Below are 24,337 nucleotides of genomic sequence, written 5' to 3' on the forward strand. Positions count from 1 at the left end.
GGCATGTGGGATCTTCCCGGACCGGGGCACGACCCCGCGTCCCCTGCATCAGCAGGCGTACTCTCAACCACTGTGCCACCAGAGAAGCCCAAGGTTAAACTTTTAAAAAATCAACTATAGATCACTCTTAGAAGATAGATTAGGCAGTAGAAGAAATTGCAAAGGAAATGACAAGCAACTATAAAAATATTTTGTTCAAAACATAATAAAATTAAAAGAGAAATGCTTTTGTAAAAAGCCTCTTCATATGTATCAGAGAAATAGAAAGCTCCTTTGAGCTTATGTGAACTGCAAGACCCTAATAAATAAATGGACAAGGGATAAATTTGATAATTCATACAAAGAAGATGTATTAAACAAATGTGGAGAAAATATCCTATATCACTGGCAATTAAAGTAGTGTGAACTTATAAAACACTATTTTATACCTAATTAAATTAGCACCAAAAAATAATCGGCAACATTCATTTCTGGCAAAGTTGTAGTAAAAGAGACTTGCTCATACTTTGCTACTGTCAGCAAAAACTAGAAAAATCCTTTTGGATAGCAACTTGGAATGTATACCAAGAACCAGGAAACTATACTCTTTAATCTCAGGATTGAACGTGAGGAAGTAATATAAAGAAAGAAAAAAGTATCAAATTTAACTTAACAAACAAAAAAGTGGAAACACAAGTACAGAAAAAGGTAAGAGGGTACAGTAAGTAACTATTAAGCTTATAATAAAAACTGTAAATACATGGGGAATACATAATATATGAAAAAAGTAGAAAAAATTATACATCACATACAACTCTGACATAGCTGTATACATATAAACAAAGACTAAAAGAGAAGATGAAAACTGAATATGTGCTGGGATTTCAGATAAAATATATGCTTTTCTCCTTTTTCTAGTATTTTCTAATGTTTTCTAGAACTTAACAGTAAATAAAGATTGCGTAAATAGGAAAAAAAGACAGCTAAAGACTGTCTAATTTTAGTAATTATGTATTAAAAATTAGGGTAACTTGGGATTTTATAGAGTTATTTGGAGAAATATTGCCCAGTTATGTTCTTGCTCAGAATCCAGTGCTAGTACTTTATTCAGCCCCCAGAATGGTCAAAATGATATTGTGTTTAGTTCTTCACTGGACCTCTAATGAGTAAAACTAAGTGTGCCATCAATACCTGTGTCCTATGTGTGCCACATGAATAAGCCTATAGGGATGAAAGTCATTAGACACTGTAAAGATACTAAAAGCAGTCGTCTGTAACTTACTGTTTCCACCCAAATTTGTTTCTTTGGTGATTTCATATTTGTGAGCTATTTGTATTGTAGAGAGATTTGTTTTTGTATAGCATCTATTCAATTACAGTAGAGCAGAAACCTTTAATTCTGCTCATACCAGAAGAATGGGACAAGTGCCCATGCTATTAATCACCCTCACTATAATTTTTTCTGCTCTATGTATTTATATTTTGAAGGTCATGTTTTAACCTTTGTAATGAGAAACCACATTTTATTAAGCATCTACGGAATTTCTTTTCTGTTAAAGAAAATTAGAAAAGAGGGAAATGTAGTTCCCTTCTACTCTTTCTGCTCTTGCTTCATTGATGTAGTAGTGAGTTGATTTGCTTTAAAGACCAGAATATCTTCAAAGCTGATTCAACACGACTTTGTTCAGTGTTCTGCAAACAGTGGCCTTTAAGTGACTGGTGATCTGACAAGAATCTCTCATAACCTTTAGCATTGTCATCATCTTCTCCTCACTCCGTGGGGCTCTTAGCTCTTTGATGTTCATTTCTGACCAGTGCAGCGATAATGCACTGGCAAAAAGGATAGTCAATGGGGCTTCCCTGGTGGCGCAGTGGTTAAGAGTCCGCCTGCCGATTCAGGGGACACAGGTTCGTGCCCCAGTCCGGGAAGAGCCCACATGCCATGGAGCGGCTGGGCCCGTGAGCCATGGCCGCTGAGCCTGCGCATCCGGAGCCTGTGCTCCGCAACGGGAGAGGCCACAACAGTGAGAGGCCCACGTACCACAAAAAAAAAAAAAAAAAAAAAGGATAATCAATGGATTATAATTTGTCTTTTTAAGTTGCATGAGATTAAAGCACATATTGATTGAATTTTTGATCTATTTTAAATAGCATTTTATTCATTTTAAATGTAATATAGGCTGAAACTAACACAATATTGTAAATCAACTATACTTCAATTAAAAATAAAAATAAAAGTAATATAGGCTTATGGTTTAAAATTTTTAATACAGAAAAGGATAAATGACATAACATGAATCATCAATAATGCCACCACTTAGAAATGACCCCTGTTACATTTTTGGTGCAAAAAGAAATTAAACTTTAAGAAAAACAAAAACTGGAAAATACTGCATCTATATGAGTAAATATATCATGATTAATGACCCTCTCTCTCAAATACTTCATGAGAGATAAATGTGGTATAGTAGAGAAAACACTGTCCCTGGACTCAAGCCATTTCTGGAGTCCTGGGCCCTGTTTTGCCATTTACCAATTATGTGACCTTGATTAAGTTACTTAAGGCATGGTTCCCCTATGGCTTAGTTTTCTCATTTTTAAATAACCGTAATAAGGCCAGACTTATAGGATTGTTGTAAGAATTAAACACATGACAGATCTAAAGCACTATGCTAGTGTCTGGCATATAGTAAGTGCTAAATAAAAGGTAAATACTAATTTAATTATTATACATCATTAAATCTTTAGGAGAGTATCACTGAAAATTCATTCAGCAAGTATTAATTGAGAACCAGCACTAGAAATTCAAAGAGGAATAAAGCAACACATAATGGGTGATGGGGTAGGGATGGTGATGTAGAGACAGATAGGTGAATTGACTGAACATGCAAGCTTCAAGTGAGGAGGTGGGGCTGTGGGAGTGTCAGGGTGTGTTTTGTTCAGAGGTGATTATATTGGAGGAGATCTCTGATCTGCTGAATTTCACTGGTTAAAAATTGATACAACCTAATACATGTGAATATCTTATCTATGGTATCAAGACCCATAGAAAGGTTATATCTTTTGGAGAGTTACCGGGTGAGAGACAAAGGATAGAGGTCTTTTTGGGTGATGGTGAAGTTGATCCCTTCAGAGTGGCCTTGTAGAATGGCCCCTGAGCATTCTACAGGGGGCCATTGAGATCTCTTTAAGCTTGTTTCTCACTTGTGTGCCTAGATACTTGGGAAGTGCCATTTGAGGAGATCTCAGAGCTGCAGTGGCTGGGTAGTGGAGCCCAGGGAGCTGTCTTCTTGGGCAAGTTCCGAGCGGAGGAGGTGGCCATCAAGAAAGTGAGAGAGCAGAATGAGACGGATATCAAGCATTTGAGGAAGTTGAAGCACCCTAACATCATCGCTTTCAAGTAGGTCAAGGCTTTTTTTTTTTTTTTTTTAAGAAATAGAGAGATTTTCTTTCCCCCAGTATATACATTTAACTTCCTGGCTTGAAAGACATGTTAAGAACACTCTACAGACTTAGCACTGTGCTAGGTGCTTTGGGAGGGTACCAAAGAACTATTATATTAGAATCATGTCTTTAAGGATTTTATAGTCTAATAGTTCTTTTTGCCAGAGCACACACTTCTTGGAAGGGATGTATGTGGGACAGAGAGGGAGAAGGTGGATTCCTGCCAAGCAGTCAGATCTGCTGAATCAATGTCATTATCAGTAGGATAATAGAGCCTACTTCAAGATAACCTGAACATCCTAAAATTCAGTTAAGAAAACAAAGCAAAAAAAAAAAATAAAAAAAAAAAAATAAATAAAAAAAAAAAAAGAAAACAAAGCTAACATCTGAAGTGATCTGAGAACAATTAGTTCCTTGTAAACAGATATGTATTTTCTTACTAGTTTCTATTAGTGTCCGTTCTTAAATATTAACTTGTAATAACAGGTACCTTCAGAGTATTTCTCCCTGCCTCAGGTTTTGACAGATCCATTTTCAAGGAATGCCAAACACTCAGCTTTCTAAATCTAATAATAGTAGAATTAGTGATGATAGTAAGTTAAATGCTATATTTATTTCACAAAGTGGTTGTTTTCAAGAGTATGTGAACGTATCTTTCTAGTTTAGTCCCTTATTTTCATAATATTGACAGGGATCCCTAGCAAAATGGAAGGATTCAGAGGTAAATTTGTAGAAGGCACCACACTTGGCAGTGCTGAGCTCTGAATATGTATAATCTCTTCTCCCTGTACTTTTCCCTTGAGTTCCTTCTCTTACCAGCCTTGAAATTTTGCCCTAGGCTTGAACAAATGAATAATGAGTGGCTTAAGAGGAAGAAAGGTGAAGAACAGGAAAGAAAGCCTTTAGGAAGGAAGAAAGATTAGAAATTAGAGCTTCTTGGTATATTTTTATATAATATATATTGAATTTATATATATTTCAATTCTGGAAAATAGTATGACCAATAAGCCTATAGCTAAAAGTAGAATAACTTACATATTTCCCTTTCCTAACCTAGGAGGGACTTCCTCCAGCCCCCAAGAGGAATCCTTTCCTCAATAAAACTCTCATTATAAAGCTAAACATGTCATGCAGTAATTTCTAATTGGAAATATATCCCCAAAGTAAGGAATAGAAATCATGGGTACAAGTTTTGTAGAATGGATTTAAATATGTATTGAGGTTGAGTTTTGATTCCCAAACAAGACCCCTTATGGAAAGGGAAAGAAGTGTGAAAAGAAGAGAAGCATTCACCTGGGATACTAAATGAAGTCCTTGGATTCATTTCCTTGTGGAAAGAACATCCCTGCAGAGGACATGGGAGAGAACTTCAGTTGCTGTAATGATTCTATTATTGGTTGCCCTAGGAGGGCCAGGAGGATGTGAAACTAAAACAAAATGCTATCGAGACCAATTATAATCCGTCCCAAGATGATAAGTTTCTCAAGACAATAGGAGGATTATTTTTAAGCAGACAAGTCTGTCAGAGGCTCACTTCTTTCATTCATTTTCTTCACTGAGAGGATCATCATTACAGTATGGTTACCCTCGTAAATGGAAGGAAGAGCCTTTTATTTAACTAAACTTTAAGCTTAAATCACTGGTATGCTAGGTTTGAGACGCTAAATGTTCTATAGATGAGCATGGCTTTTTGACCTCCCGAAGTGAACTAAGCTATGAGTCTCAGGTAAGAGGGCTTTGTAGCAGGATGTCGTGGGTTACTGAAGGTAGAAATGTGTCCTCAGAGGATGAGTGTGAGAAGCTTGATTTTTCCTTCCTTTCTTTTGTTTCTTCCTTTTTCCTCTGAGTCTTTTCCCCGCTTTACCCTCTGACCCTCCTACCTGCATATACAGTTTTCAGCATTATGGATAAGTATTGCTCTGTTGGTGTCCAACTCCTTAGGCTGAAGTTGCTTGAATTGTCTTTACCTCTACATGGAAAACAATAGTGAGACTGTGTCCCTGGCCCATTACACCATGCTCTTGAGGCATTGTGCAGTGTTATGTTTGCAGCCATCTGTGCCATGTGTTGCTTGGCCAATGAATCATTCAGAACCGTCTGGAAGATATGAAGGCCTGATTAGATTTTAGTACATCTCTCTGGATACTGATTTCTGTGCTTTCAGCTTCTTTTGAAGTTAGTAAGAACTATGTACAGAAGGGAAGTGCAAGAAAGGAATACTATATTCTCTTTTTCTTCCAGTTTTTAAACAATCTTTTAAGAAAACCCAACCTGCCTGTTCCTAATGGAATTGAGTGCCAAAGGGAAGAAAAGGTAGCAATTAGAAGTGATTATAGAGCTGTTATTTATAGCTACTAAGAAGCCTTGTCATATTACAGGGCTGATGGAATGATTGCTTCTCATTTGTCAGTCAAGAAAGATGAAAAGTGTATAACATATCACTGTTAGGCCCTTTATGTCAATGTTTGTCTGACAAGTTAAAACATACTTGAGTAAGATGCTGAGTAGTTTCAAACAAATATTTGTTTTGATATTCTTAAGCACATTACATTATTTCTGCCCTTATTCATTATTTCTCTGTAGTAAAAATTAAATTGTCTGTTGCTATATACTTGTGCTCCACTGAGGTTTCCTGAAAGTCAAGTAACAGAAACTTAAAAAAATTTTTTCTTTAAAAATCAAGATGAGAATTCTGGGGAGCTTAGAAAATGATAGGAGAGTAATAGAAATAGCTTTGTGGCATTTGACAGGCACATCAAGGCAGGGAAAATAAAAACTAATTATACTTATTCATAATCTGCCATTGTTATAAGACTTTCACATGATCACAAGTCACAACCTCTAAATTCTTTCAGCACTTACAGCAGCCTAAGAGATAGGACATGAATTGGTAGCTGGCTGAGGACTTTAGCTGGGAGTCTTGTAGGTAGAATAATGATTTTCTTTTGGAGGAAGGCATACGTATCATTAAGAAATAAGACACAGATAATTGCTCATGGTAATTTTTCTTCTCTTTTCTGATTCTCAGAACAAAACTGTGAAGTAGAGCTAATATGATTTTCCCACTTTTATAGGATAACAGTATTAATATAGGAATCCCCAATATGCTTGTCTATACAAACTGTTAAAAGCTGGAAGGGAGGCAGTGTAGCGTAGTAAGTGGAAAGAGCATGGGCTTTGAAGTAGACAGACTGGATTCGAATCCCAGCTCTGTCATGTATTAGTTGTATGATCCTAGGACAAGTCAGTTTTCCTCGCTGAGCTTTACCTGTAGAAATGGAAGAGATAATATCTATCATACAATGGTTTGGGGCAGATTAAATAAGACAATTAACTAACATGTAAACATGCCTGACAAATAGAGGATGTTCTTTCGTGTTAGTACCCTTCCTCCTACCCCTTGCCTCTGTACTTGTTTGTGCAAAGGCTTTGTCAGCAAAGAACGTTCAGGTGAAGTTAAAAAATATTTGTCAAGGACTTGCTGTGAACTTCTGAGCTATGTGGTAGAAAGAAAAGAACTTGAAGATCTTTTCCTTTAAGCAACCGATAATCTGTACAGGGAGAGAAAAATTGCATATAAAAAACAAATATGTAGCATAGGAAATTAGAGAAGAGAAAGGTTTTTTTTTAGACTGGAATAATCAGGAAAGGCTTCATAGAAGATGTAGGAATTGATGAAAATAGAGGCTGCATAGGTGTATAATACATTGTGTAACATTATTTTTGTTCTAAACAGAAATGTTTTTCAGATACTCTATAACATAGAAAATTGATTCTTTTGGTCCTCAGTCTAGTTATCTTAAATTTGAGTAATTTGAAATTCAACAAGTAGTAAAAATAGCAATATTTTATTTGAATTCTCTCTGTACACTATATATAAAACTTTCCATTTAATTTTTAAAGTAAGATATTTAAATTATTCTTAACAATCTAAAATATCCAGCCTACACAAGTCTCAGGGAAAGGTGCTCTTTGTCCTAGAATGGAATGGTCCCACAGAAAAAGCACCAATATAGCATAGCATATAGATATCTAAAGTGAACAAAACAAACTAAAATTGTCTATGTGCATAACAAAGAAACATGTAGACTAGAGGGACTTAAATGGTAATTTAAGGATCAGGAAAGATTATATGCATTTTTAAATAATTTGGACAGAGAACTGGTCTTAATTATTAAATTTATTAAATATTCTTAAAATATAAATATGTATACATATATGTTTATATGTATGTGTGTACTCATGTACATGTCTGTGTTTTCTTGAAAGGGGTGTTTGTACTCAGGCCCCATGTTACTGTATCATCATGGAATACTGTGCCCATGGACAACTTTATGAGGTTTTGCGAGCTGGCAGGAAGATCACACCTCGATTGCTAGTAGATTGGTCCACAGGAATTGCAAGTGGAATGAATTATTTACACCTCCATAAAATTATTCATCGTGATCTCAAATCACCTAAGTGAGTTCTGGAGCTACTTTTTCAGCCATTTTGTTTTATTGTTTTGAAATATGGAATTTTATCAACCATAGTTGTAGCTTTTGAACATCATATTTTCAGTTCAGTTTAAAATAGCACAGTGGATAACTCTATTTGCATGTTTGAGGGATTATTGTTAACCTACTTACCTATATGGCAGATATGTCCAGGCACCTGACAGTAGTTTTCCCTTTTTGTTGCCTTTTAATTGTACAACTATGAAACAAAATATATTAACTAAAGTATTCACTTTCCATCATCTCAGATAATTAATGCCTCAGATAATTAATGACTTTCCCATTGGAAGGCTTGACTTGCTGTTTCCTTAGTGTGTTCCCCCCAGAAAACCAATTTTTTAAAAACTGAGTTTCAGAAATATATACAACAGGATAAAAATGGATAAGAAACAGAGGCAAAGAGAAAATAAAAACATTAAGTAAAGCTTGTTCACAAAATGTATGCCATAAGATTCTGTACAGTTGTTAGAGGTGGCTTATGAATTTGGCTTTGAGCTTCCTAGAGTCTAAGCAAAGAAGGAAACAAGTAGTAACAAGGTTCACAGTGTCCATTAAATAATATAAATTGGTTATTTAAGAGAAGCAGACCTGTTTCTAGTAACCTGTTTTCAAAGTGATTCTTCGCTACTAATAACCACTTCAAGAGGAATGTTTATTCAGTTCCCCAAAATGCATGAAGGAAGGAAAGGAATTGATTAAATGGTATATTTCAGTGTAGCTCCTATTTTTAAAGATTATTTTCATTATTTCCCACCACATTTTTGTTTAGAGAAGCAGAGAAGAATTAATCTTTTTCCAAAAACATATTTGCATAGTGCTTTCATGGTTTACAACATTTTAAAATATCCATGATCACATCTGCTTTCATCTTAGCAAAAATGTATGGAATAGATGTAACAAATATCATTTTATCATTTTATATAAGAAAATCTAGAACTCAGAGCCCAAAGTCATGGAGCTAGGACTTGAACCCAGAACTTAGACCACAGACCACTGCATTCTCCCTCATCATGTGAAGATGAGGGATTCACAATTAATCCTGCCTCTTCTCCATGGAAGATACAAATCTGTCCTTGATTATCAACTTCAAAGCAGCTTTTATCACCATAGTTCTCAACAATGTTTATTATAGTCGTTAACTCACTGAACAACCTTCTCCTTGCTTTACTTGCAAATAAACTTTATTATAGTGTTCATTCCTTCTGTTCACATTTTTCACACAATCTGTTGCTTTTATCATCCACTGCATACACATGAAGTACACAAAATACTTGCCGAAGACCTCTTTGAATGGCCTCCTTAACCACCTTGTTCTCCTTAAGAATTAATTTTAGGAAATTCCCTGGCAGTCCAGTGGCTGCCCAGGTTCAATCCCTAGTCAGGGAGCTAAGATCCTGCAAACCACGCAGAGCGGCCAAACAAAAAAAAAAAGAATTAATTTTAGAGGAAGAATTCAGGAAATTTTAGAATATGTAAATCACATGCTACTCTCTTTAACTCTTGTCATTTAAAAATTAGAGCAGGCACTTCCTTGGTGGTCCAGTGGTAAAGAGTCCGCCTTACAATGCAAGGGACACGTGTTCGATCCCTGGTCAGGGAACTAAGATCCCACATGCCGCGGGGCAACTAAGCCTGCGCGCCACAACTACTGAGCTCATGCACCTCAACTAGAGAGCCTGCGTGCCGCAAACTAGAGCCCACGTGCCCTGGAGCCTGCCCGCCACAGCTAGAGAGAGAAAACCCAGACTCCACAACTAGAGAGAAGCCCACACGCCGCAACAAAAGATCCCACCTGCCTCAATGAAGATCAAAGTGCTGCAACTAAGACCTGATGCAGCCTAAAATAAATAAGTAAAATAAATAAATCTTTTTTAAAAATAAAATAAAAAAATAAAAATTAGAGCAATAAGTTTGTTACCCAGTAAGTCTTTCCCTGTGCTATCAGTACCATCCCGAACCTCCAGCAGCCTTGGCCTCTTTGGGCTCCAAGCTGACACTGAGAAGACAAAGGTCAATCTGCTGTAAAGAGAGATTTCATTACCTACGTTAAATCTTTAGGCTGTGTGACCCCAACTTTGTCTCAGAAGACTTCACAAAAGTCCCAACGTTGTATCTTCTCTAGTCTCCTCCCATGTCTATTCTCTCTTGTCATACTAACAGGTCCCATAATGAGCAGAACAAAAGAGGCAGAAGAGGAAGCTTCTAGTGTTTTTCTTACTAGGAGCTTATCACCTTTTTTTATTTTCAGCGTATATGATACCATCAATTCTCCATTTATCTCAGATATCCCATGATATTTTAATCCTTACGCATTTTCACCAAGAGTAACATGATTAAATCAAAATTCCTAAATTATGTAAATTTTATATGTCCCATACAAAACCGGGGTTAAGATATGGATGAAGGTATTCTAAAGCAATCATAAGCAATGAACTGTTTGGTAGAGAGCCATCTGATATTGGCGGGGAGGGGGGCAAATGTCAAGTTCCTGGTTCACATAGAGGAGGAAGGAGATAGATTGAGAAGTTTTCTGTTTTCTAGCTGCCTCGATTCTGATACTATTTGAGTATTAAGACTTCTTGTTAAAATTAAGTCTCTATATCATTAAGCCTCTGAAACCCTAACTCATTAACATTCTAAAGTTCCAAACAGGTTATTTCAAGTGAATTCAGTCTAGTGTGTGTGGATGCTAATTCTCTGGATTTGACTGGTACTAGATTTTATTCACTTTAAGGCTAGCAAAAGCAGTTTGCCCCAAGTCACAACCCAGATCACTACTGTAACAAGTATAACATGACTTGTGTGGAATCTACCTAAGCTTAAATTTAATCCTGCTTTTCCTTATCAACATTAATGGAATCCCAGCATACTTATTAGCCTTTTATAATAATGAATCCCTTGTGTCATGGTCCCATGCATGATTTTAGTTGGCCATCATTTAAACAGTGTTTTAAAAGAAGTGTTTTTCCTGTTGAGTTGTCTGAGACCAGCAAGGATGAAAACCAATGTTTATTGAGATGGGTGCTTTACATATATTACCTCATTTAGTTCAAATGAAAATTCTATGAGACCATTATTACAGACCCAGAATCCCTCATCCAAAGCTCTTGGAGTCAGATAATTTCAGAAATGTAACATAGGGCATTACCTTACACCCCCAGCGAAGTCTGGGGCCACATCCTATGATCAGCCACATTCATAAATCTGCAGCAAAACCTTTGACAGTCACACAAAGTGGGATAAATTGAGTTTGCTTTATATATATGAAAAAATATTTATAAAGAATTTTTGGAGATTTTTGAATTGTGGATAAGATACTGTGACTTGAATTGTCTCCATCTTACAGATGAGAAAACTGGCTTAGAAGAATTAAGTAATTGGCAAAGGTCACACAGTTAGCAGTGGTGGAGGCAGGATAAAACCAGATGTAGAAAGCCCACTATGCTATGCTACCTCACAAGTATGAATGATGCTGTTTGTGGTGTGTAGCTAATGCCCCAGTAGTACTGGAACTCGAGAGCTGAATTCTGCAAGGTAGGAGGCAGTACACAAAATCTTCAGTTGCCAGTTAGTCATGATTTCCATTAATACTAATGATCTGGATGTTTTCTTTATTTCTTTTTAAAGTGTTTTAGTGACTCACACAGATGCAGTAAAAATTTCAGATTTTGGTACATCTAAGGAACTTAGTGATAAAAGTACCAAGATGTCCTTCGCTGGCACAGTAGCATGGATGGCGCCAGAGGTGATACGGAATGAACCTGTCTCTGAAAAAGTCGATATATGGTGAGTGGTGCCATCTTTGCCAACCAGAAAGCCTGTTCCCACTTTCACCCTGTTAGCGCTTTCCTCTTTCAACACGTCTACTTTCCCAAAATATTCTTTAGTATTACTCACTTCTGGTTGATTTCAGTCTCATATAATCGGAGGTACTACCCAGCATGATCATCACACCTGGTAAAAAGGATTGGGGGAGAAGGAATTAGGGTGAATATCCATTCAGTAAGTCATCAGTTTGGGGGACTCCCAGAGAATATGCTGAACTTTCTGGAAAACTAAAAGTTCACTTCATATAGCCATTTAGTATAAAAGTCTTTCTGAAATATACTACATAATTTTCACCTTCTTGAATAAAATATATTAAACAAAGTTTACCTATTCTTGGTGACTCAGACCATCATTGGGTATATCAGTGATGTACTTTGCTGTGATACAGTTATATGATTTAGACCTATTTGAGGTGTATGGGGCTGTTTGCCCTTTTATTAAACAGCCCTGATGGGCTATGCTTTTTTGGGGGGAGGAGTTAATCTTTATTAACTTTTCCTCTGAGGTTACAAATCTCTGCTGTTAACAGTATATTACCCTTGGGACTTCCCTGGCAGTCCAGTGGTTAGGACTCCAGCTTCCACTACAGGGGTCACGGGTTCAATCCCTGGTCAGGGAACTAAGATCCTGCATGCTGCGTGTCCTGGCAGAAAAACAACAACAACAAAAAAAAAACCTGGTATATTTCCCTATAGTTGCTTTTCTTCCATTCTTAAAATTGGCTACTAGTAACGTTTAGACTTAAAACCAAATAAATAGCATATGTTAAAATTGCGTGTAATTTTAGAGTAAATAAGAGTAAAGAGTAAATAAGATAAAGTAAAAATGTGGGATCATTTGTAATTTGGGTAATTATTACCAAAGTGTCCTCATTAGGAATTATACCAATGTATGTTCCCAAAAGAAATGTGTAAGAGTGTTTTTTCAGTCTCAGCAATAAAATGTGTTAAACTTTGGGATTTTTTTGCCAACCATATAGGTAAAAAAACAGTGTCTTAGGTGCAGTTTTAATTTGCATTCCTCTTCTAATATTATAAATAAGGTTGTACATTTTTTCATATATTTATGAACCATTTGTAATTTCTTATTTGTGAACTACTCTAATCCTTTACTAAGCTTTCTGATCTTTTATTCTTATCAATTTACAGGAGTATTTTATATATTAAGGAGATTATCCTTTTGTGTATATGAATTATAGGTACTTTTCACTTTTGTTGTTTTTCTTATGGTGGAGGTTTTTTTCCACGTCAAGATTTTCTTTTAAGCAGTTTGATTTATCAATCTCTCCTGTTATGGCTTCTGGATTTCTTAATTAGAAAAGACTTCAACATTCTAAGCTTCTTTTTTTTAATTTCCATGTGTTCTTTGATGATTTTTATGATTTCGTTTCTCACATTTAAATCTTTGATACATGTAGAATTTACCTTGATGTAAGATGAAGTATAAATTTAATTTTTTCCCCAATTCTCCCAACAGCATTTATTGAATAATCAATTTTCCCCACTGGTGTGAGATGTCACTTCTCTCATATACTCAATTCCTCTATGTTTTGGGTCTATTTCTGGATTTCTATTCCATTCCAATATTCTGGCTGACTATTCATCACCAGTGTTAATTATTGAAGCCTTATAGTATGTCTTAATATCTGATAGTGTTGGTTACCCCCTCATTAATTTTCTTTTTCAGAGTTTTCCTGGCTGTTTCTATTTTTCCTATAGCAATATTAGAATTTTAAAACTGGATATATATTCGATTGAAAATTAATAAATGAATAACTAAAATACAAGTCAATCTTTCTGAAATGTCTTTTATACTTGTTCCCGGTGCTACTGTAGGTCTTTTGGAGTGGTGCTTTGGGAGCTGCTGACAGGAGAGATCCCGTACAAAGATGTAGACTCTTCAGCCATTATTTGGGGTGTTGGAAGCAATAGCCTACACCTTCCAGTTCCTTCTACTTGCCCTGATGGATTCAAAATCCTTATGAAGCAGACATGGTAAGAAATATGTTTCTCCCAATATTCTCTTTTACCTTCTTCCTCAAAACCATATTTAAAACTCTCTAAACTATATTTAAAACTGCAAGGAAGTCTCTAACGTGTATTTGGAGTGAATAACCTTACTTTGTGTAAAGTCTAGGAGACTTGGAATTTGAGAACTTTGGATTCAAATACTTGCTCTGCCCTTTTTTATCTGTGTAATTTTGGGTATGTCATCCAAGTATCAGTTTTCTCATCTGTAAAATGGGGGTAACACCTACTCATAGAGTTGTTGTGTTATGATTAATTGACAATTATAAATAAAGAATTTGGTGTGATATCTTAGAATAGTAGGCCTTAGTAAATGATAGCTATCATTACTTTACCAGTCCTAAGGGATAATTATTATAAAACAGATCCTAGAGATTTCCAGTTCATCATTAGAGGTATCTCATAATTACATTTTCCTTTTGCTCTTCAGTACATCAAAACTGCCTGAGACATAGCCACACATGGAGTCAAAAATATTTTTTATAAAGTAGAGTAAAATCTTTATCCTCCTGGACACAACTTCTCAAATGCACAAGCTTTTTTTTTTTTTTTTAACTTTTAGGCAGAGTAAACCTCGCAATCGACCTTCTTTTCGACAGACACTCATGCATTTAGACATTGCATCTGCGGATGTACTTGCCACCCCACAAGAAACTTACTTCAAGTCTCAGGTAAGTCTGGAAACTGTTCCAGGTGCTGCTAAACAGACAGGAAACTCTCAGAAGGAGTCAGGGTATTCTGATTCTGATAGCAATTATATAACTCTATTCATTGTGAAACAATAATGATGATACCTCACACATATGACATTTTTGGAGTTTTTTAAGCACTTAACATATATTATTCTCTTATTTGAAGATAGAATGTATTAAAATATCATCTTCCTAGTGGGTTCTGGTGAAGTTGTTGGAGAGAAAGGAGGAAAAGAGGATATGAAAACTGTATGTACATACATTTGAATTAGAATTATTGCTGACCTTCATGAAAATATTGCTTTCCTTAAAGTTAGAAAAGCTAAAGTACAGAGGAGGAAAGCTAAATCCCAGAGAGAGCCCATTGGTTAAATTAGGCTTTTCACTAACTTTAAGTGTGTCACCAATAGCACCAAATAAAGTATAATTTAATGTATCTGTTAGCCTTTACTGCATTACTGTCCCAAAACTTATGGCTTAAAACAATAAGCTGTTGTTTAGCTCATGATTCTGTGGGTTTGTAATTTATGCTGGGCGGTTCTTCATTTGACTTTGACTTGGGCTCACTCACGTGTCTGCAGTCAGTTGCCAGGTTGACTGGGAGGCTGGCTGGTTTCAGATGGTGTCATTCATAAGTCTGGCGATTAGCTGGCTATTAGCTAGAACACCTCTGTTCTCCTCCACGTGGCTTCTTATCCTTCAGCAGGCTAACTTGGGCTTGTTCACATGGTCTTCTCAGGGTACCAAATGCAGCAAGAGAGCAAGCCTCAGCGCACACGTGACTTTCCAGCCTGTGTGTGCATTGTGGCTGCTAATGTCTCATTGGCCAATGCAAGTCACGGGCTAACCCAGATTGAGAAATAGCTTTCACCTCTTGACAAGAGAATCTGCCATCACATGTTGTAAGGCATGGGTGCATTACTGATAAATTTGTGACCATTAAATAAAAATGCTGTAAATGGCATACGGATCAGTGGTCTAACCACTGTCAATATGGATAGGGAGTTGTGAGGGATCAGTATACATGAGGTCCTTACTTACCCCGACCAGACCCAGGCAATAGCAAAAGGAGTAAAATGGGATGAAACTATGGCTTTTGAAATAATTGTGATGATCTTAAATTATAGCTTTATGCTTATAGAATTTTAAATGTAGTATTACCTAATTTCTTCTCATACAGAAGAAATTTCTTCTCACTTTCCAAAATGAATTTGTGCAAGATGAATTCCATCTCTGCGTTGACTTCCAGTATGATTTCAAAGATTCATTCTCAGAGAATTTCTTCTCAGAGAAGAAATATTATTACCAATTAGTGTCTCAGTCTACTCCTAGTAGCTCCCAACTCCAATGGGTGATGAGTTTACCTACCAGGAAAGTATGCATTGAAAGCAAACTGGACTGGGAGGGGCATCATCCCTGGGAGTTAAACAAGTCCTCCAATATGCTTTATTACCTGGCCCAACCAGAGGCTTGGAGTACTTGCTTCTCTGGTGTCTGATAAACAGAGAGATACTCCGCCCATCAGATATTGGGGAATATCTTAATTAAGGAGCAAGGTTTTTGCAGTTTCTAAGGAATAATAAATCAGAGACCTTTCCTCTATTGCCTGAAGTTCTAACACGCTATGACCCACAAACTTAGCTCCCCCCACACTGTGTCTTTGAATAGTCTGGCTTGCCCCTATAGTTTTTTGGTGTTTCTGGGGGATTATTATGTAAGTAAAGTGTTTGATTTTAGAGAAAATAAGAGGATAACTTCATGACATTTCCTATGTTCTTTGATATGCATTCAGGTAAATTTCCTTAGAACTATTAAAACTATTGCCTATCTATACAAATACATGTAGGTATTGGTTACTGGATTAGAAATCTTTCATATATTTTCTTTTGTTAAGAAGAAGACTTAAGTCCTCTTGTGAAATGAAAGAGAATAATAGTGAGTACTCTCTAGGAAATTTTTCAGACTTTAAGATATGGTTACAATCACAGCGTTGCTTCCTTTACAAGAAAACTATACGTACCACAATTTTGAAATGCAACTTTTGGTGAAAATACTAAGCCACAAGCCATTGAGAGTATAACTGTACATACTTGGAAGACATCAAATTCTAAACGGATTCTACTTGTGCGCTCCCAGATTATCACTTCTGAAGCCAGTGCCACACTTTCTGAATACCCACGATATATATAAAACACTGTGTAGTACAACTAAGTCCCCACAGTTGGTATCCTTACTTGTGTAAATTCACTTTTATTAATCTATGCAGCGTTAAGATTAAACTCAGAGAAGGTTCTCTTAGAGCAAGAGTATGAAAAGGAGAGGAAGGGGAGGAGAAGGAATGGAAGGGAAAAACAGTGCATTGGACATCTTTTAATATTCATAAGTTCTACCACATTTTTCTCCCAGCATAAAATTTTACCTCTCCTTAAATAGTTCAAAATACCTTTGCTAGTTCCTAGAATCTTTCGGGCATTTACAAGCTGATTTGTTTCTGGGTCTGAAATTCAGACTATCTCTGGCTAATGATAATAAAGTATTGTGTACAGTATCTCTCACTGTAAAGATTCTGGGTACTTTTTCTGATGAACTCCTGAGATGGATAAGATGGCAGCTAGGGAGCTCCATCCACAATTAAATTCCTATTTAAATTAAATTCCTATTTAATTCCACAATTAAATAGGAATTAATTGTGTTTTGACTTTATCCTCCCCCAATGGGCAAGAACTAGTTTTTTAGCACATAGTTTTGCTTTTCGATAGCTCTCTTATACCTGCGGCCTCGCCTCCTGCCTGCTGACAAAACCCTTTCCTCATCAGTCATCCATCAATGGTTATTAGCTGCTGGTCGCCACCTTCCCCCAGAACTGTCAGTCAAGAGTGCTAACAAGAGCCCAGCTGACTCCTTCCTGAGAGAAAATGCTTCATCTGTTTCTCATTAACAGCACATGTATAAGGAACCAGCATATATAGAACAGATGAACAAAGCAACCAATTTCAGTACAATATTAGATTCTGCCAAAGCTATTGCTTCATTCCTAGACAATAACCCATTTCTCCAAGCAGGCAATTATTGCTCCTGGTATTCAATTACATTTGGTATGAGTCTTTAGAAAACATTTTAGCCTGGTCCCAGATCCCAGCTGCTAGGTACGTCACATGCCCTGCTTCTGAGCTCTTCCACAACCCTCTGTCTTTGCACCATTCTAGTTTCCTTTTGAGTGCCACCATGACCACCCAGAAATTCAGGGGCTGGGAGTTGCAGGGACAGATAGCTCATTATAGGGACAGACTCTTCTACCTTAAGAGTAATTTCATCGGGGGCTTCCCTGGTGGCGCAGTGGTTGAGAATCTGCCTGCCAATGCAGGGAACACGGGTTCGAGCCCTGGTCTGGGAAGGTCCCACATGCCGCGGAGCAACTAGGCCCGTGAGCCACAACTACTGAGCCTGCGTGTCTGGAGCCTGTGCTCCGCAACAAGAGAGGCCACGACAGTGAGAGGCCTGCGCATGAAGAGTGGCCCCCACTCTCCGCAACTAGAGAAAGCCCTCGCACAGAAATGAAGACCCAACACAGCCAAAAATAAAAATAAATAAATTTAAAAAGAAAAAAAAAAGAGTAATTTCATCATGAGCAAGTAGGCGCTTAGGCACAGGCTGGGCACTTACGTGGGGAGACAGTAAAGAGGACTCGTGCCAATCAAGATTTGGACTTGACAACCTCTAAGACCTTTCTGACTCAGAATCTATGTTTTCCCACTACTTAGCCCCTCAACATCCTGCTTCTCTATTCCTCAAGCTAGGCTGGAGCTGGCTCAACTTCTTTTTTTACTTTATAAAAATTGTGGTAAAATATATATAAAATTTGCCATTTTAACCATTTTTAAATATACAGTTCAGTGGCATAAATTACGTTCACATTGTTATAAAACTGTCACCATTATCTATTTTCAAAATTTCTCACTACCTCATTAAGCAATCTCTCACTACCTCATTACCCCATTCTGTCTTCCCCACAGCCCCTGGTAATCTCTGTTCTACTTTCTATCTCTATGAATTTGCCTATTCTAGTTATTTCATGGAAGTAGAATCATACAATAGTTGTCCTTTTGTGTCAGGTTGGTTTCATTTAGCATGTTTTCAAGGTTTACGTATGTTGTAGCATATGTCACAGCTTCATTCCTTTTTATGACTGAATAATATTCTACTGTATGCATATACCCTATTTTATTTATCCATTGATATAGTAATTCAGCTTCATTTTAACACTTATATTATGAGAGAGAAGAGAAGCAAGGTTTGGGTACAAGAGCTTCAGTCTACTGATTGAATAACTGAAAGACTGGAGAAGACAAAAACCTTCTAGATGTTACAGCCTTTCCCAGGCCTTATCTGGGATATAAAGAGGATTCCATTCATGACAATAACCCAACTGTCACTGTATTTTTCCCTCACCTGCTTACACAGGACTTAGGTACCTTGTGAAACACTCCGTACTCCCTCCCTCCACCCTACATGCAGTTTGGGGGAATCCCCAGTAACGAGTTGTGGGGGGGAATCTCAAACAGTCTCATATTAATGTCTGCCCTACTTTCCAGTGACTCTGGCTGGAACAGCACTCTTCCACCAAGCATCTCCTGGGTATTACTTTATTGGTTAGTACTGTTTTCTGCTGAAAGGCTGTAGTCCCCAGCTGGCATCCAGTGGATGCTGCCCTATCCTTTAAGCACTGCCATCACCCACCAGGAGCTGCTATTTTTTGCAGTTACTGAAGCTCTGGACTTCTCCATATTCCAAAGTTGCACATTTTTCTGTTTATGCAGTGAATTGTTCCTTTCCCTGTTGAGTTACATTTTGTTAAACGTCACAGAATAGTGCTGATTATGGCCCCAAATTTTACAGGTATTAGTGGAACAAATGGGAAATGCCTCTCCACTCCTAAGTTGATGGCTTTGTTATAGGTCAAGATCACACAGGATTCCTTCTTCCCTCATGTTTTCTTTCAGAGACTCCTTAATCTCTGTACAAATTGGCTTCAGCCTGCCCACCTCCATTTCTTAGTTAGGCCCAGAAATGTCTAAATTGCACATTAAGTGCAAATTGGAACTCCTATTACATAAAGATTCTAAGTATAGTGATGGAACTCCAAAATTAACATCTACCTGTAACACAGTACCTTTGGGGAAAACACATTATTAATCAGTACCTGGTGTTTTCCCACAGAGGGAACTTATTTTGGGAAATCTACTTTCTTAATAAGTTTCAATCTCAAGAAGGTTTTCTTTAAGTTTCACATTCCCATAAGCTAGATGTCAGGTGGTTTATTTCCTCTACAACTTAAAAAATCCAATCTGTGATATCTGATTCCTCACTGCCAGAGGGAGGTATTCCTTTTCCTGGTCCCTTCTTTAAGTGTTGGAGTAGAATCTACTGACATATTTTTCACAAAAGAGGATGCTTTAAGGCCCACATTTGGCCCTCTCCCTTATCCTTCTTAGGTCCAACAACTCTTGATTTTCATCTTTGGCCTCTTAAAGCTCAAATGCTCTTCCTACTTCATGACTTTGATCTGATGGCTGAGAGAACAGCATTACCTGGGGCTCAGCCAAACCTGCATTTACTGCTTAGATACAGTCAAAGACTGTTACCAAACAACGGACAGTGCGTTCTAGATCTCAGCTCTTTGATGACATTGTCTGTCAGGTTTGATGCCCGAAAGTCAGCTGACTAACAGAAATCTCTCCCCAATGGTCAGTCAACATATATATATGTGAAGATCTAACGTATTATAAACAGATAAGTAGGATGACCACTTTCTAAATAATTGCAATATAATTTCCTCTATAAAAATAAATGAAGGACTTCCCTGGCGGTCCAGTGGTTGAGACTTTGCCTTCCAGTGCAGGGGGTGTGTGTTCGATCCCTGGTTGGGGAGTAAGATCCCACATGCCTCGGGGCCAAAAAACCAAAATGTAAAACAGAAGCAATATTGTAGCAAATTCAATAAAGACTTTTTTAAAAAATGAGAAACAGCAAATTTGGGGAGAAACTTCTGTAACTGTAAGTAGCTACTTAAGCATAACTTCTTCCATGATCTAGAGAGATCATTTTTAACATGAATCTAAAAGTAATAGAATAGCTCTAGAAGAAGATGATACAATTAGAAACATTTGGTTACATATCTAGCCTTCACTAGAAATTATTTTAGATAATCTCATTAGCTTCTTGGGATAGTAGTGTGGACATAATTTGAGGAAGTGTCTCCTTTAGCTGCTTTTCTAGAAATGGTCTGTAGACTATATTACTGCAGAGATGTTCCTACCTCCTAAAATTTAGATAAAATTGGTCTGAAATTCCATGCCCTATGGAAAGTCCAATGTCCTTTTTAATACTTCTGTGAATTCCTGGGAGATTTATAATTTCATGGACACTTTGACTCTGTTTGCTTGGGCCCCCATTCCTGCCATCTTTTTGTTGTTCCTTTATCTTTTTCCTGTCTTTGACCTAAGCATGAAGTTCAGCACCTTTCCTTGATTTAAAAAAACAAAACAAATAAAAACACTCATCCAAAGTCAAGGTGAATGTCAGAGACTTTACTAAAGGTTTAGGAAATTGGAAGAGGCTTACAGTTTGAACAACTTAAATCACACATTAGATATCCATCCCTCTCCTAAAATTTTTGTCAGACTACTAAAATGTTTGGCCATGCTCTTTCTCCTCCTCCTCCTTCTCTTTTCTTTTCTTTCCCCCACCTCCAAATTCCCGTATAATTCTCCATATTTTTATCCCCATCTCCTGCTGTTCATGCCCCTTGGATCTTCTATTCCAAATATTTTCTCAAGATATTTTCAGAAACAAAGCCTAGGAGGAATTCTGGTCCAAATGTAAAGATGATCGTATTGTCACTGACACATGCTTGTACCATATGGTTATCAGAGCTGTTCTTTCTAGCCAGGCTCTCTCAGCCACCATCCTGACTTAAAATTGAGCTCTTTTGTTCCAGAGATGATGGCTAGCGTGCCAGCTGTGATGTTTCTTTTGGCTAGTACTGAAAGAAAATTAGAAAAGACAGCACTGAGTACTGGACTAAATACAGAAAATGGGGTGAGGAGTGGGGTGGGGTGTACAGATACACTAGCATGAGATATTTTGCTATCAAATAACATTTATTGAACATCTATTCTATAAGGCTCTTTAGTAGAAGCATACAGGGGGGAAACTCTTGTACATGATCCTATGGTTATATCAGGGATTAAAACTCCTAGACTATTAACAAAATCTAATTTGTCCTTGCCTAGGCTGAATGGAGAGAAGAAGTAAAAAAACACTTTGAGAAGATCAAAAGTGAAGGAACTTGTATCCACCGATTAGATGAAGAACTGATTCGAAGGCGCAGAGAAGAGCTCAGGTCAGCTGATGTCTCCTACTTCACCTCTTCTCATTCCCAGGTTTCCAGATATTAGCAGGAACCCTTGTTGTGACTCATTTCATTTTCTACACACCTTTCACTTCTGCTGTTTATTGTTATTCTCTTTAAAAGTTGGTCCTCCTTTATATCACTTTTTTATCGTCTCCCCCCCACCTCTGTTATCCTCCTTTATTATATCTCTGCAACAAAGATTCCTGGAGCAATGCTATTTGTTTATTCAGCCGCTGTCCTAGGTAACATGAGAGGTCAGAAGTTTCTAAGATGTAGTCCCTGGCCTCAAGATGCTTATAATCTATCAAGGGATACAACACATGTTCTCAGATAACCACTAGATTAGACAGGATCTGTAGTGTGGATAAGTATAAATGAGTGATGAGTGATCGTGCTTTAACTGCATATTTCCCTTAACATATATTATACTGTATTCTTATTAAGATATTGCCAATACTGCATAGACAAAGGCTGTAAATTATACATAAATTGCATTCAGTTTTATCTGTAGCCCTCCTGGCTATCCTATATGGCTGGATATGACCCTTAACAATCAATTAAGTGGAAAACTTGGATTTCCCATCTCCCACTCACTCTTGTCTGAGTCTTTGCATCGGACAAGGGAGTCTTAAATTTAGAGGGCCCTTGGGCAGATGCTTTGGAGATAAACCATCCTGTTCTTGTTTCATTAGAGCTGACCTAAGTCAGAGTTCTCCCTCACATTCATCAGCTTCACTGCTTCTCTGTTTTCTTTGATAGGCATGCTTTGGATATTCGTGAGCACTATGAGAGAAAACTTGAGCGGGCTAATAATTTATACATGGAATTGAGTGCCATCATGCTGCAGCTAGAAATGCGGGAGAAGGAGCTAATCAAGTATGTATCCAGACCACTGTGTCCTGACTGATTTGGTTCTATCCATTGGCTGAAATGTACTACTCTTCCAGGTTGCTGCTACTCAGAACTGGCAGCTATTTTATTCGTCCACCCAACATTCCTTAGGTCATGTGCCAGGCACAGGTCCCCGCCCCGGTGAGGCTTACAGCTGAGTGGAGTTGCCACAGAGCTGGTTCTAGGGGACTATGCGCTTGACAAGCCTTTGCAACTTCAACCTGCCGAATGGCTCAGGAAAGGGGTCCTCATTTCAAGAAGAGCTTGGTGTGGATGTATGGGAGCTTACTGCCCCCTGGGGAAGTAAGGCAGCTGCTGCAAGTGGTTCAGCGTATTCCTGAGAATGGTGAGAAACCCTGGGGTCCTGACTAAAACAGCAGCTGCTGAAAATAAGTGAGACTTCAGCCACTGCTTTGTGTCTCATGAGGCATGTTGGGGACAGGAAGGTTGGCCTCCAAGCCCATCTGCGACCTGAAGAAAAAAATGAAGTCAGGTTAGTTTGAATTATTATTTTTTTTTCCTTTTTAACCTGAAGAGCCGCCTTGCTATTCTTCATATAGCCTGTATCTGTTAAGTGTGGCCAGAATCTGTGGGTGGAGTTAACCTGTGAAAACATTCTGCCCATCTTTTCTGTCTGCGGTGACTGAGACGTAGCTTTTTCTTTCATTCTTCAGGCGTGAGCAAGCAGTGGAGAAGAAGTATCCTGGGACCTACAAACGACATCCTGTCCGTCCAATAATCCACCCTAATGCCATGGAGAAACTCATGAAGAGGAAAGGTGTGCCTCACAGACCTGGGATGCAGACCAAGCGGTGAGCACCTGTACTGACCTGATATTCAGATGAATGGGGAAACATGCCCCTAAAATACATGATCAGATGATGGTGGGTGTGGCCACACGGTACCACGTCGTCAGCACACTTGCCTCTAGATATGGCCTAGGCAGGTGGGAGAGAGTGTGTCATGGACTCCAGGAATCTAGTTTTTACTGTCTGAGGCATTGATATTTATTACCTTAGCATGGAATAGTGAAAAGAGAAATGAACTGGGGGCCAAACAGACCTGGATTCAAATCCTGGCTCTGCCTATTAGAAGCTGTGTGATTTGGATCATGTCACTTGACCACTCTCAACCCCAAGGGTAAAACCGTGTAACTATAGCATGTGAGATTTCTTTTTCTTTTTTTGACCCCTAGTGCACAGAACTGAGTTCACCATAATTCTTGATTTATGCAACATTGGTCCATGCATGTCCCACTTTTACTTTTTCATTTAGTTAGTTCTTTTTAATAATGTAATAAGTGCCTGTAAATCCACCACCAAAAACAAAAGCAGGCACTTTGATAATTACCTGTGTCTAACCATATAGTTCCCCTCATCCCACTCCTGTGTGGAACTTTCGTGAGGTTTAAATAAGACAACGTGTGAAATCACCTAGGAAATCATAGTTGCTCAAAAAAAAAATGGGTTTTTAAATTGTTTTAAAAGATGCCCTTTCCCCTAATTTTAACGCATTTTCCTTATATTAGTTTAATTTTAGAATGCTCTTACAGTCCGTTTTTTGGGG

The 24,337-nt window shown here is 37.7% G+C and overlaps 1 protein-coding gene across 1 annotated transcript in view; it reads left to right on the forward strand.

Annotated features, from left to right (window-relative positions):
* MAP3K13 (mitogen-activated protein kinase kinase kinase 13) overlaps window positions 1–24,337 on the forward strand; it is a 90,922-nt gene that overhangs the window by 48,942 nt on the left and 17,643 nt on the right. Inside the window, exons 3-10 of the mRNA XM_028491860.1 lie at window positions 3,196–3,379; window positions 7,693–7,884; window positions 11,547–11,705; window positions 13,583–13,741; window positions 14,337–14,445; window positions 21,759–21,868; window positions 22,640–22,756; window positions 23,446–23,583. Coding sequence (XP_028347661.1) covers window positions 3,196–3,379; window positions 7,693–7,884; window positions 11,547–11,705; window positions 13,583–13,741; window positions 14,337–14,445; window positions 21,759–21,868; window positions 22,640–22,756; window positions 23,446–23,583 — 1,168 coding nt within the window. The remainder of the gene's footprint in view (window positions 1–3,195; window positions 3,380–7,692; window positions 7,885–11,546; window positions 11,706–13,582; window positions 13,742–14,336; window positions 14,446–21,758; window positions 21,869–22,639; window positions 22,757–23,445; window positions 23,584–24,337) is intronic.

Source organism: Physeter macrocephalus, chromosome 1 (genome assembly GCF_002837175.3).
Source record: "Physeter macrocephalus isolate SW-GA chromosome 1, ASM283717v5, whole genome shotgun sequence".
In the NCBI taxonomy this organism is placed as follows: domain Eukaryota; kingdom Metazoa; phylum Chordata; class Mammalia; order Artiodactyla; family Physeteridae; genus Physeter; species Physeter macrocephalus.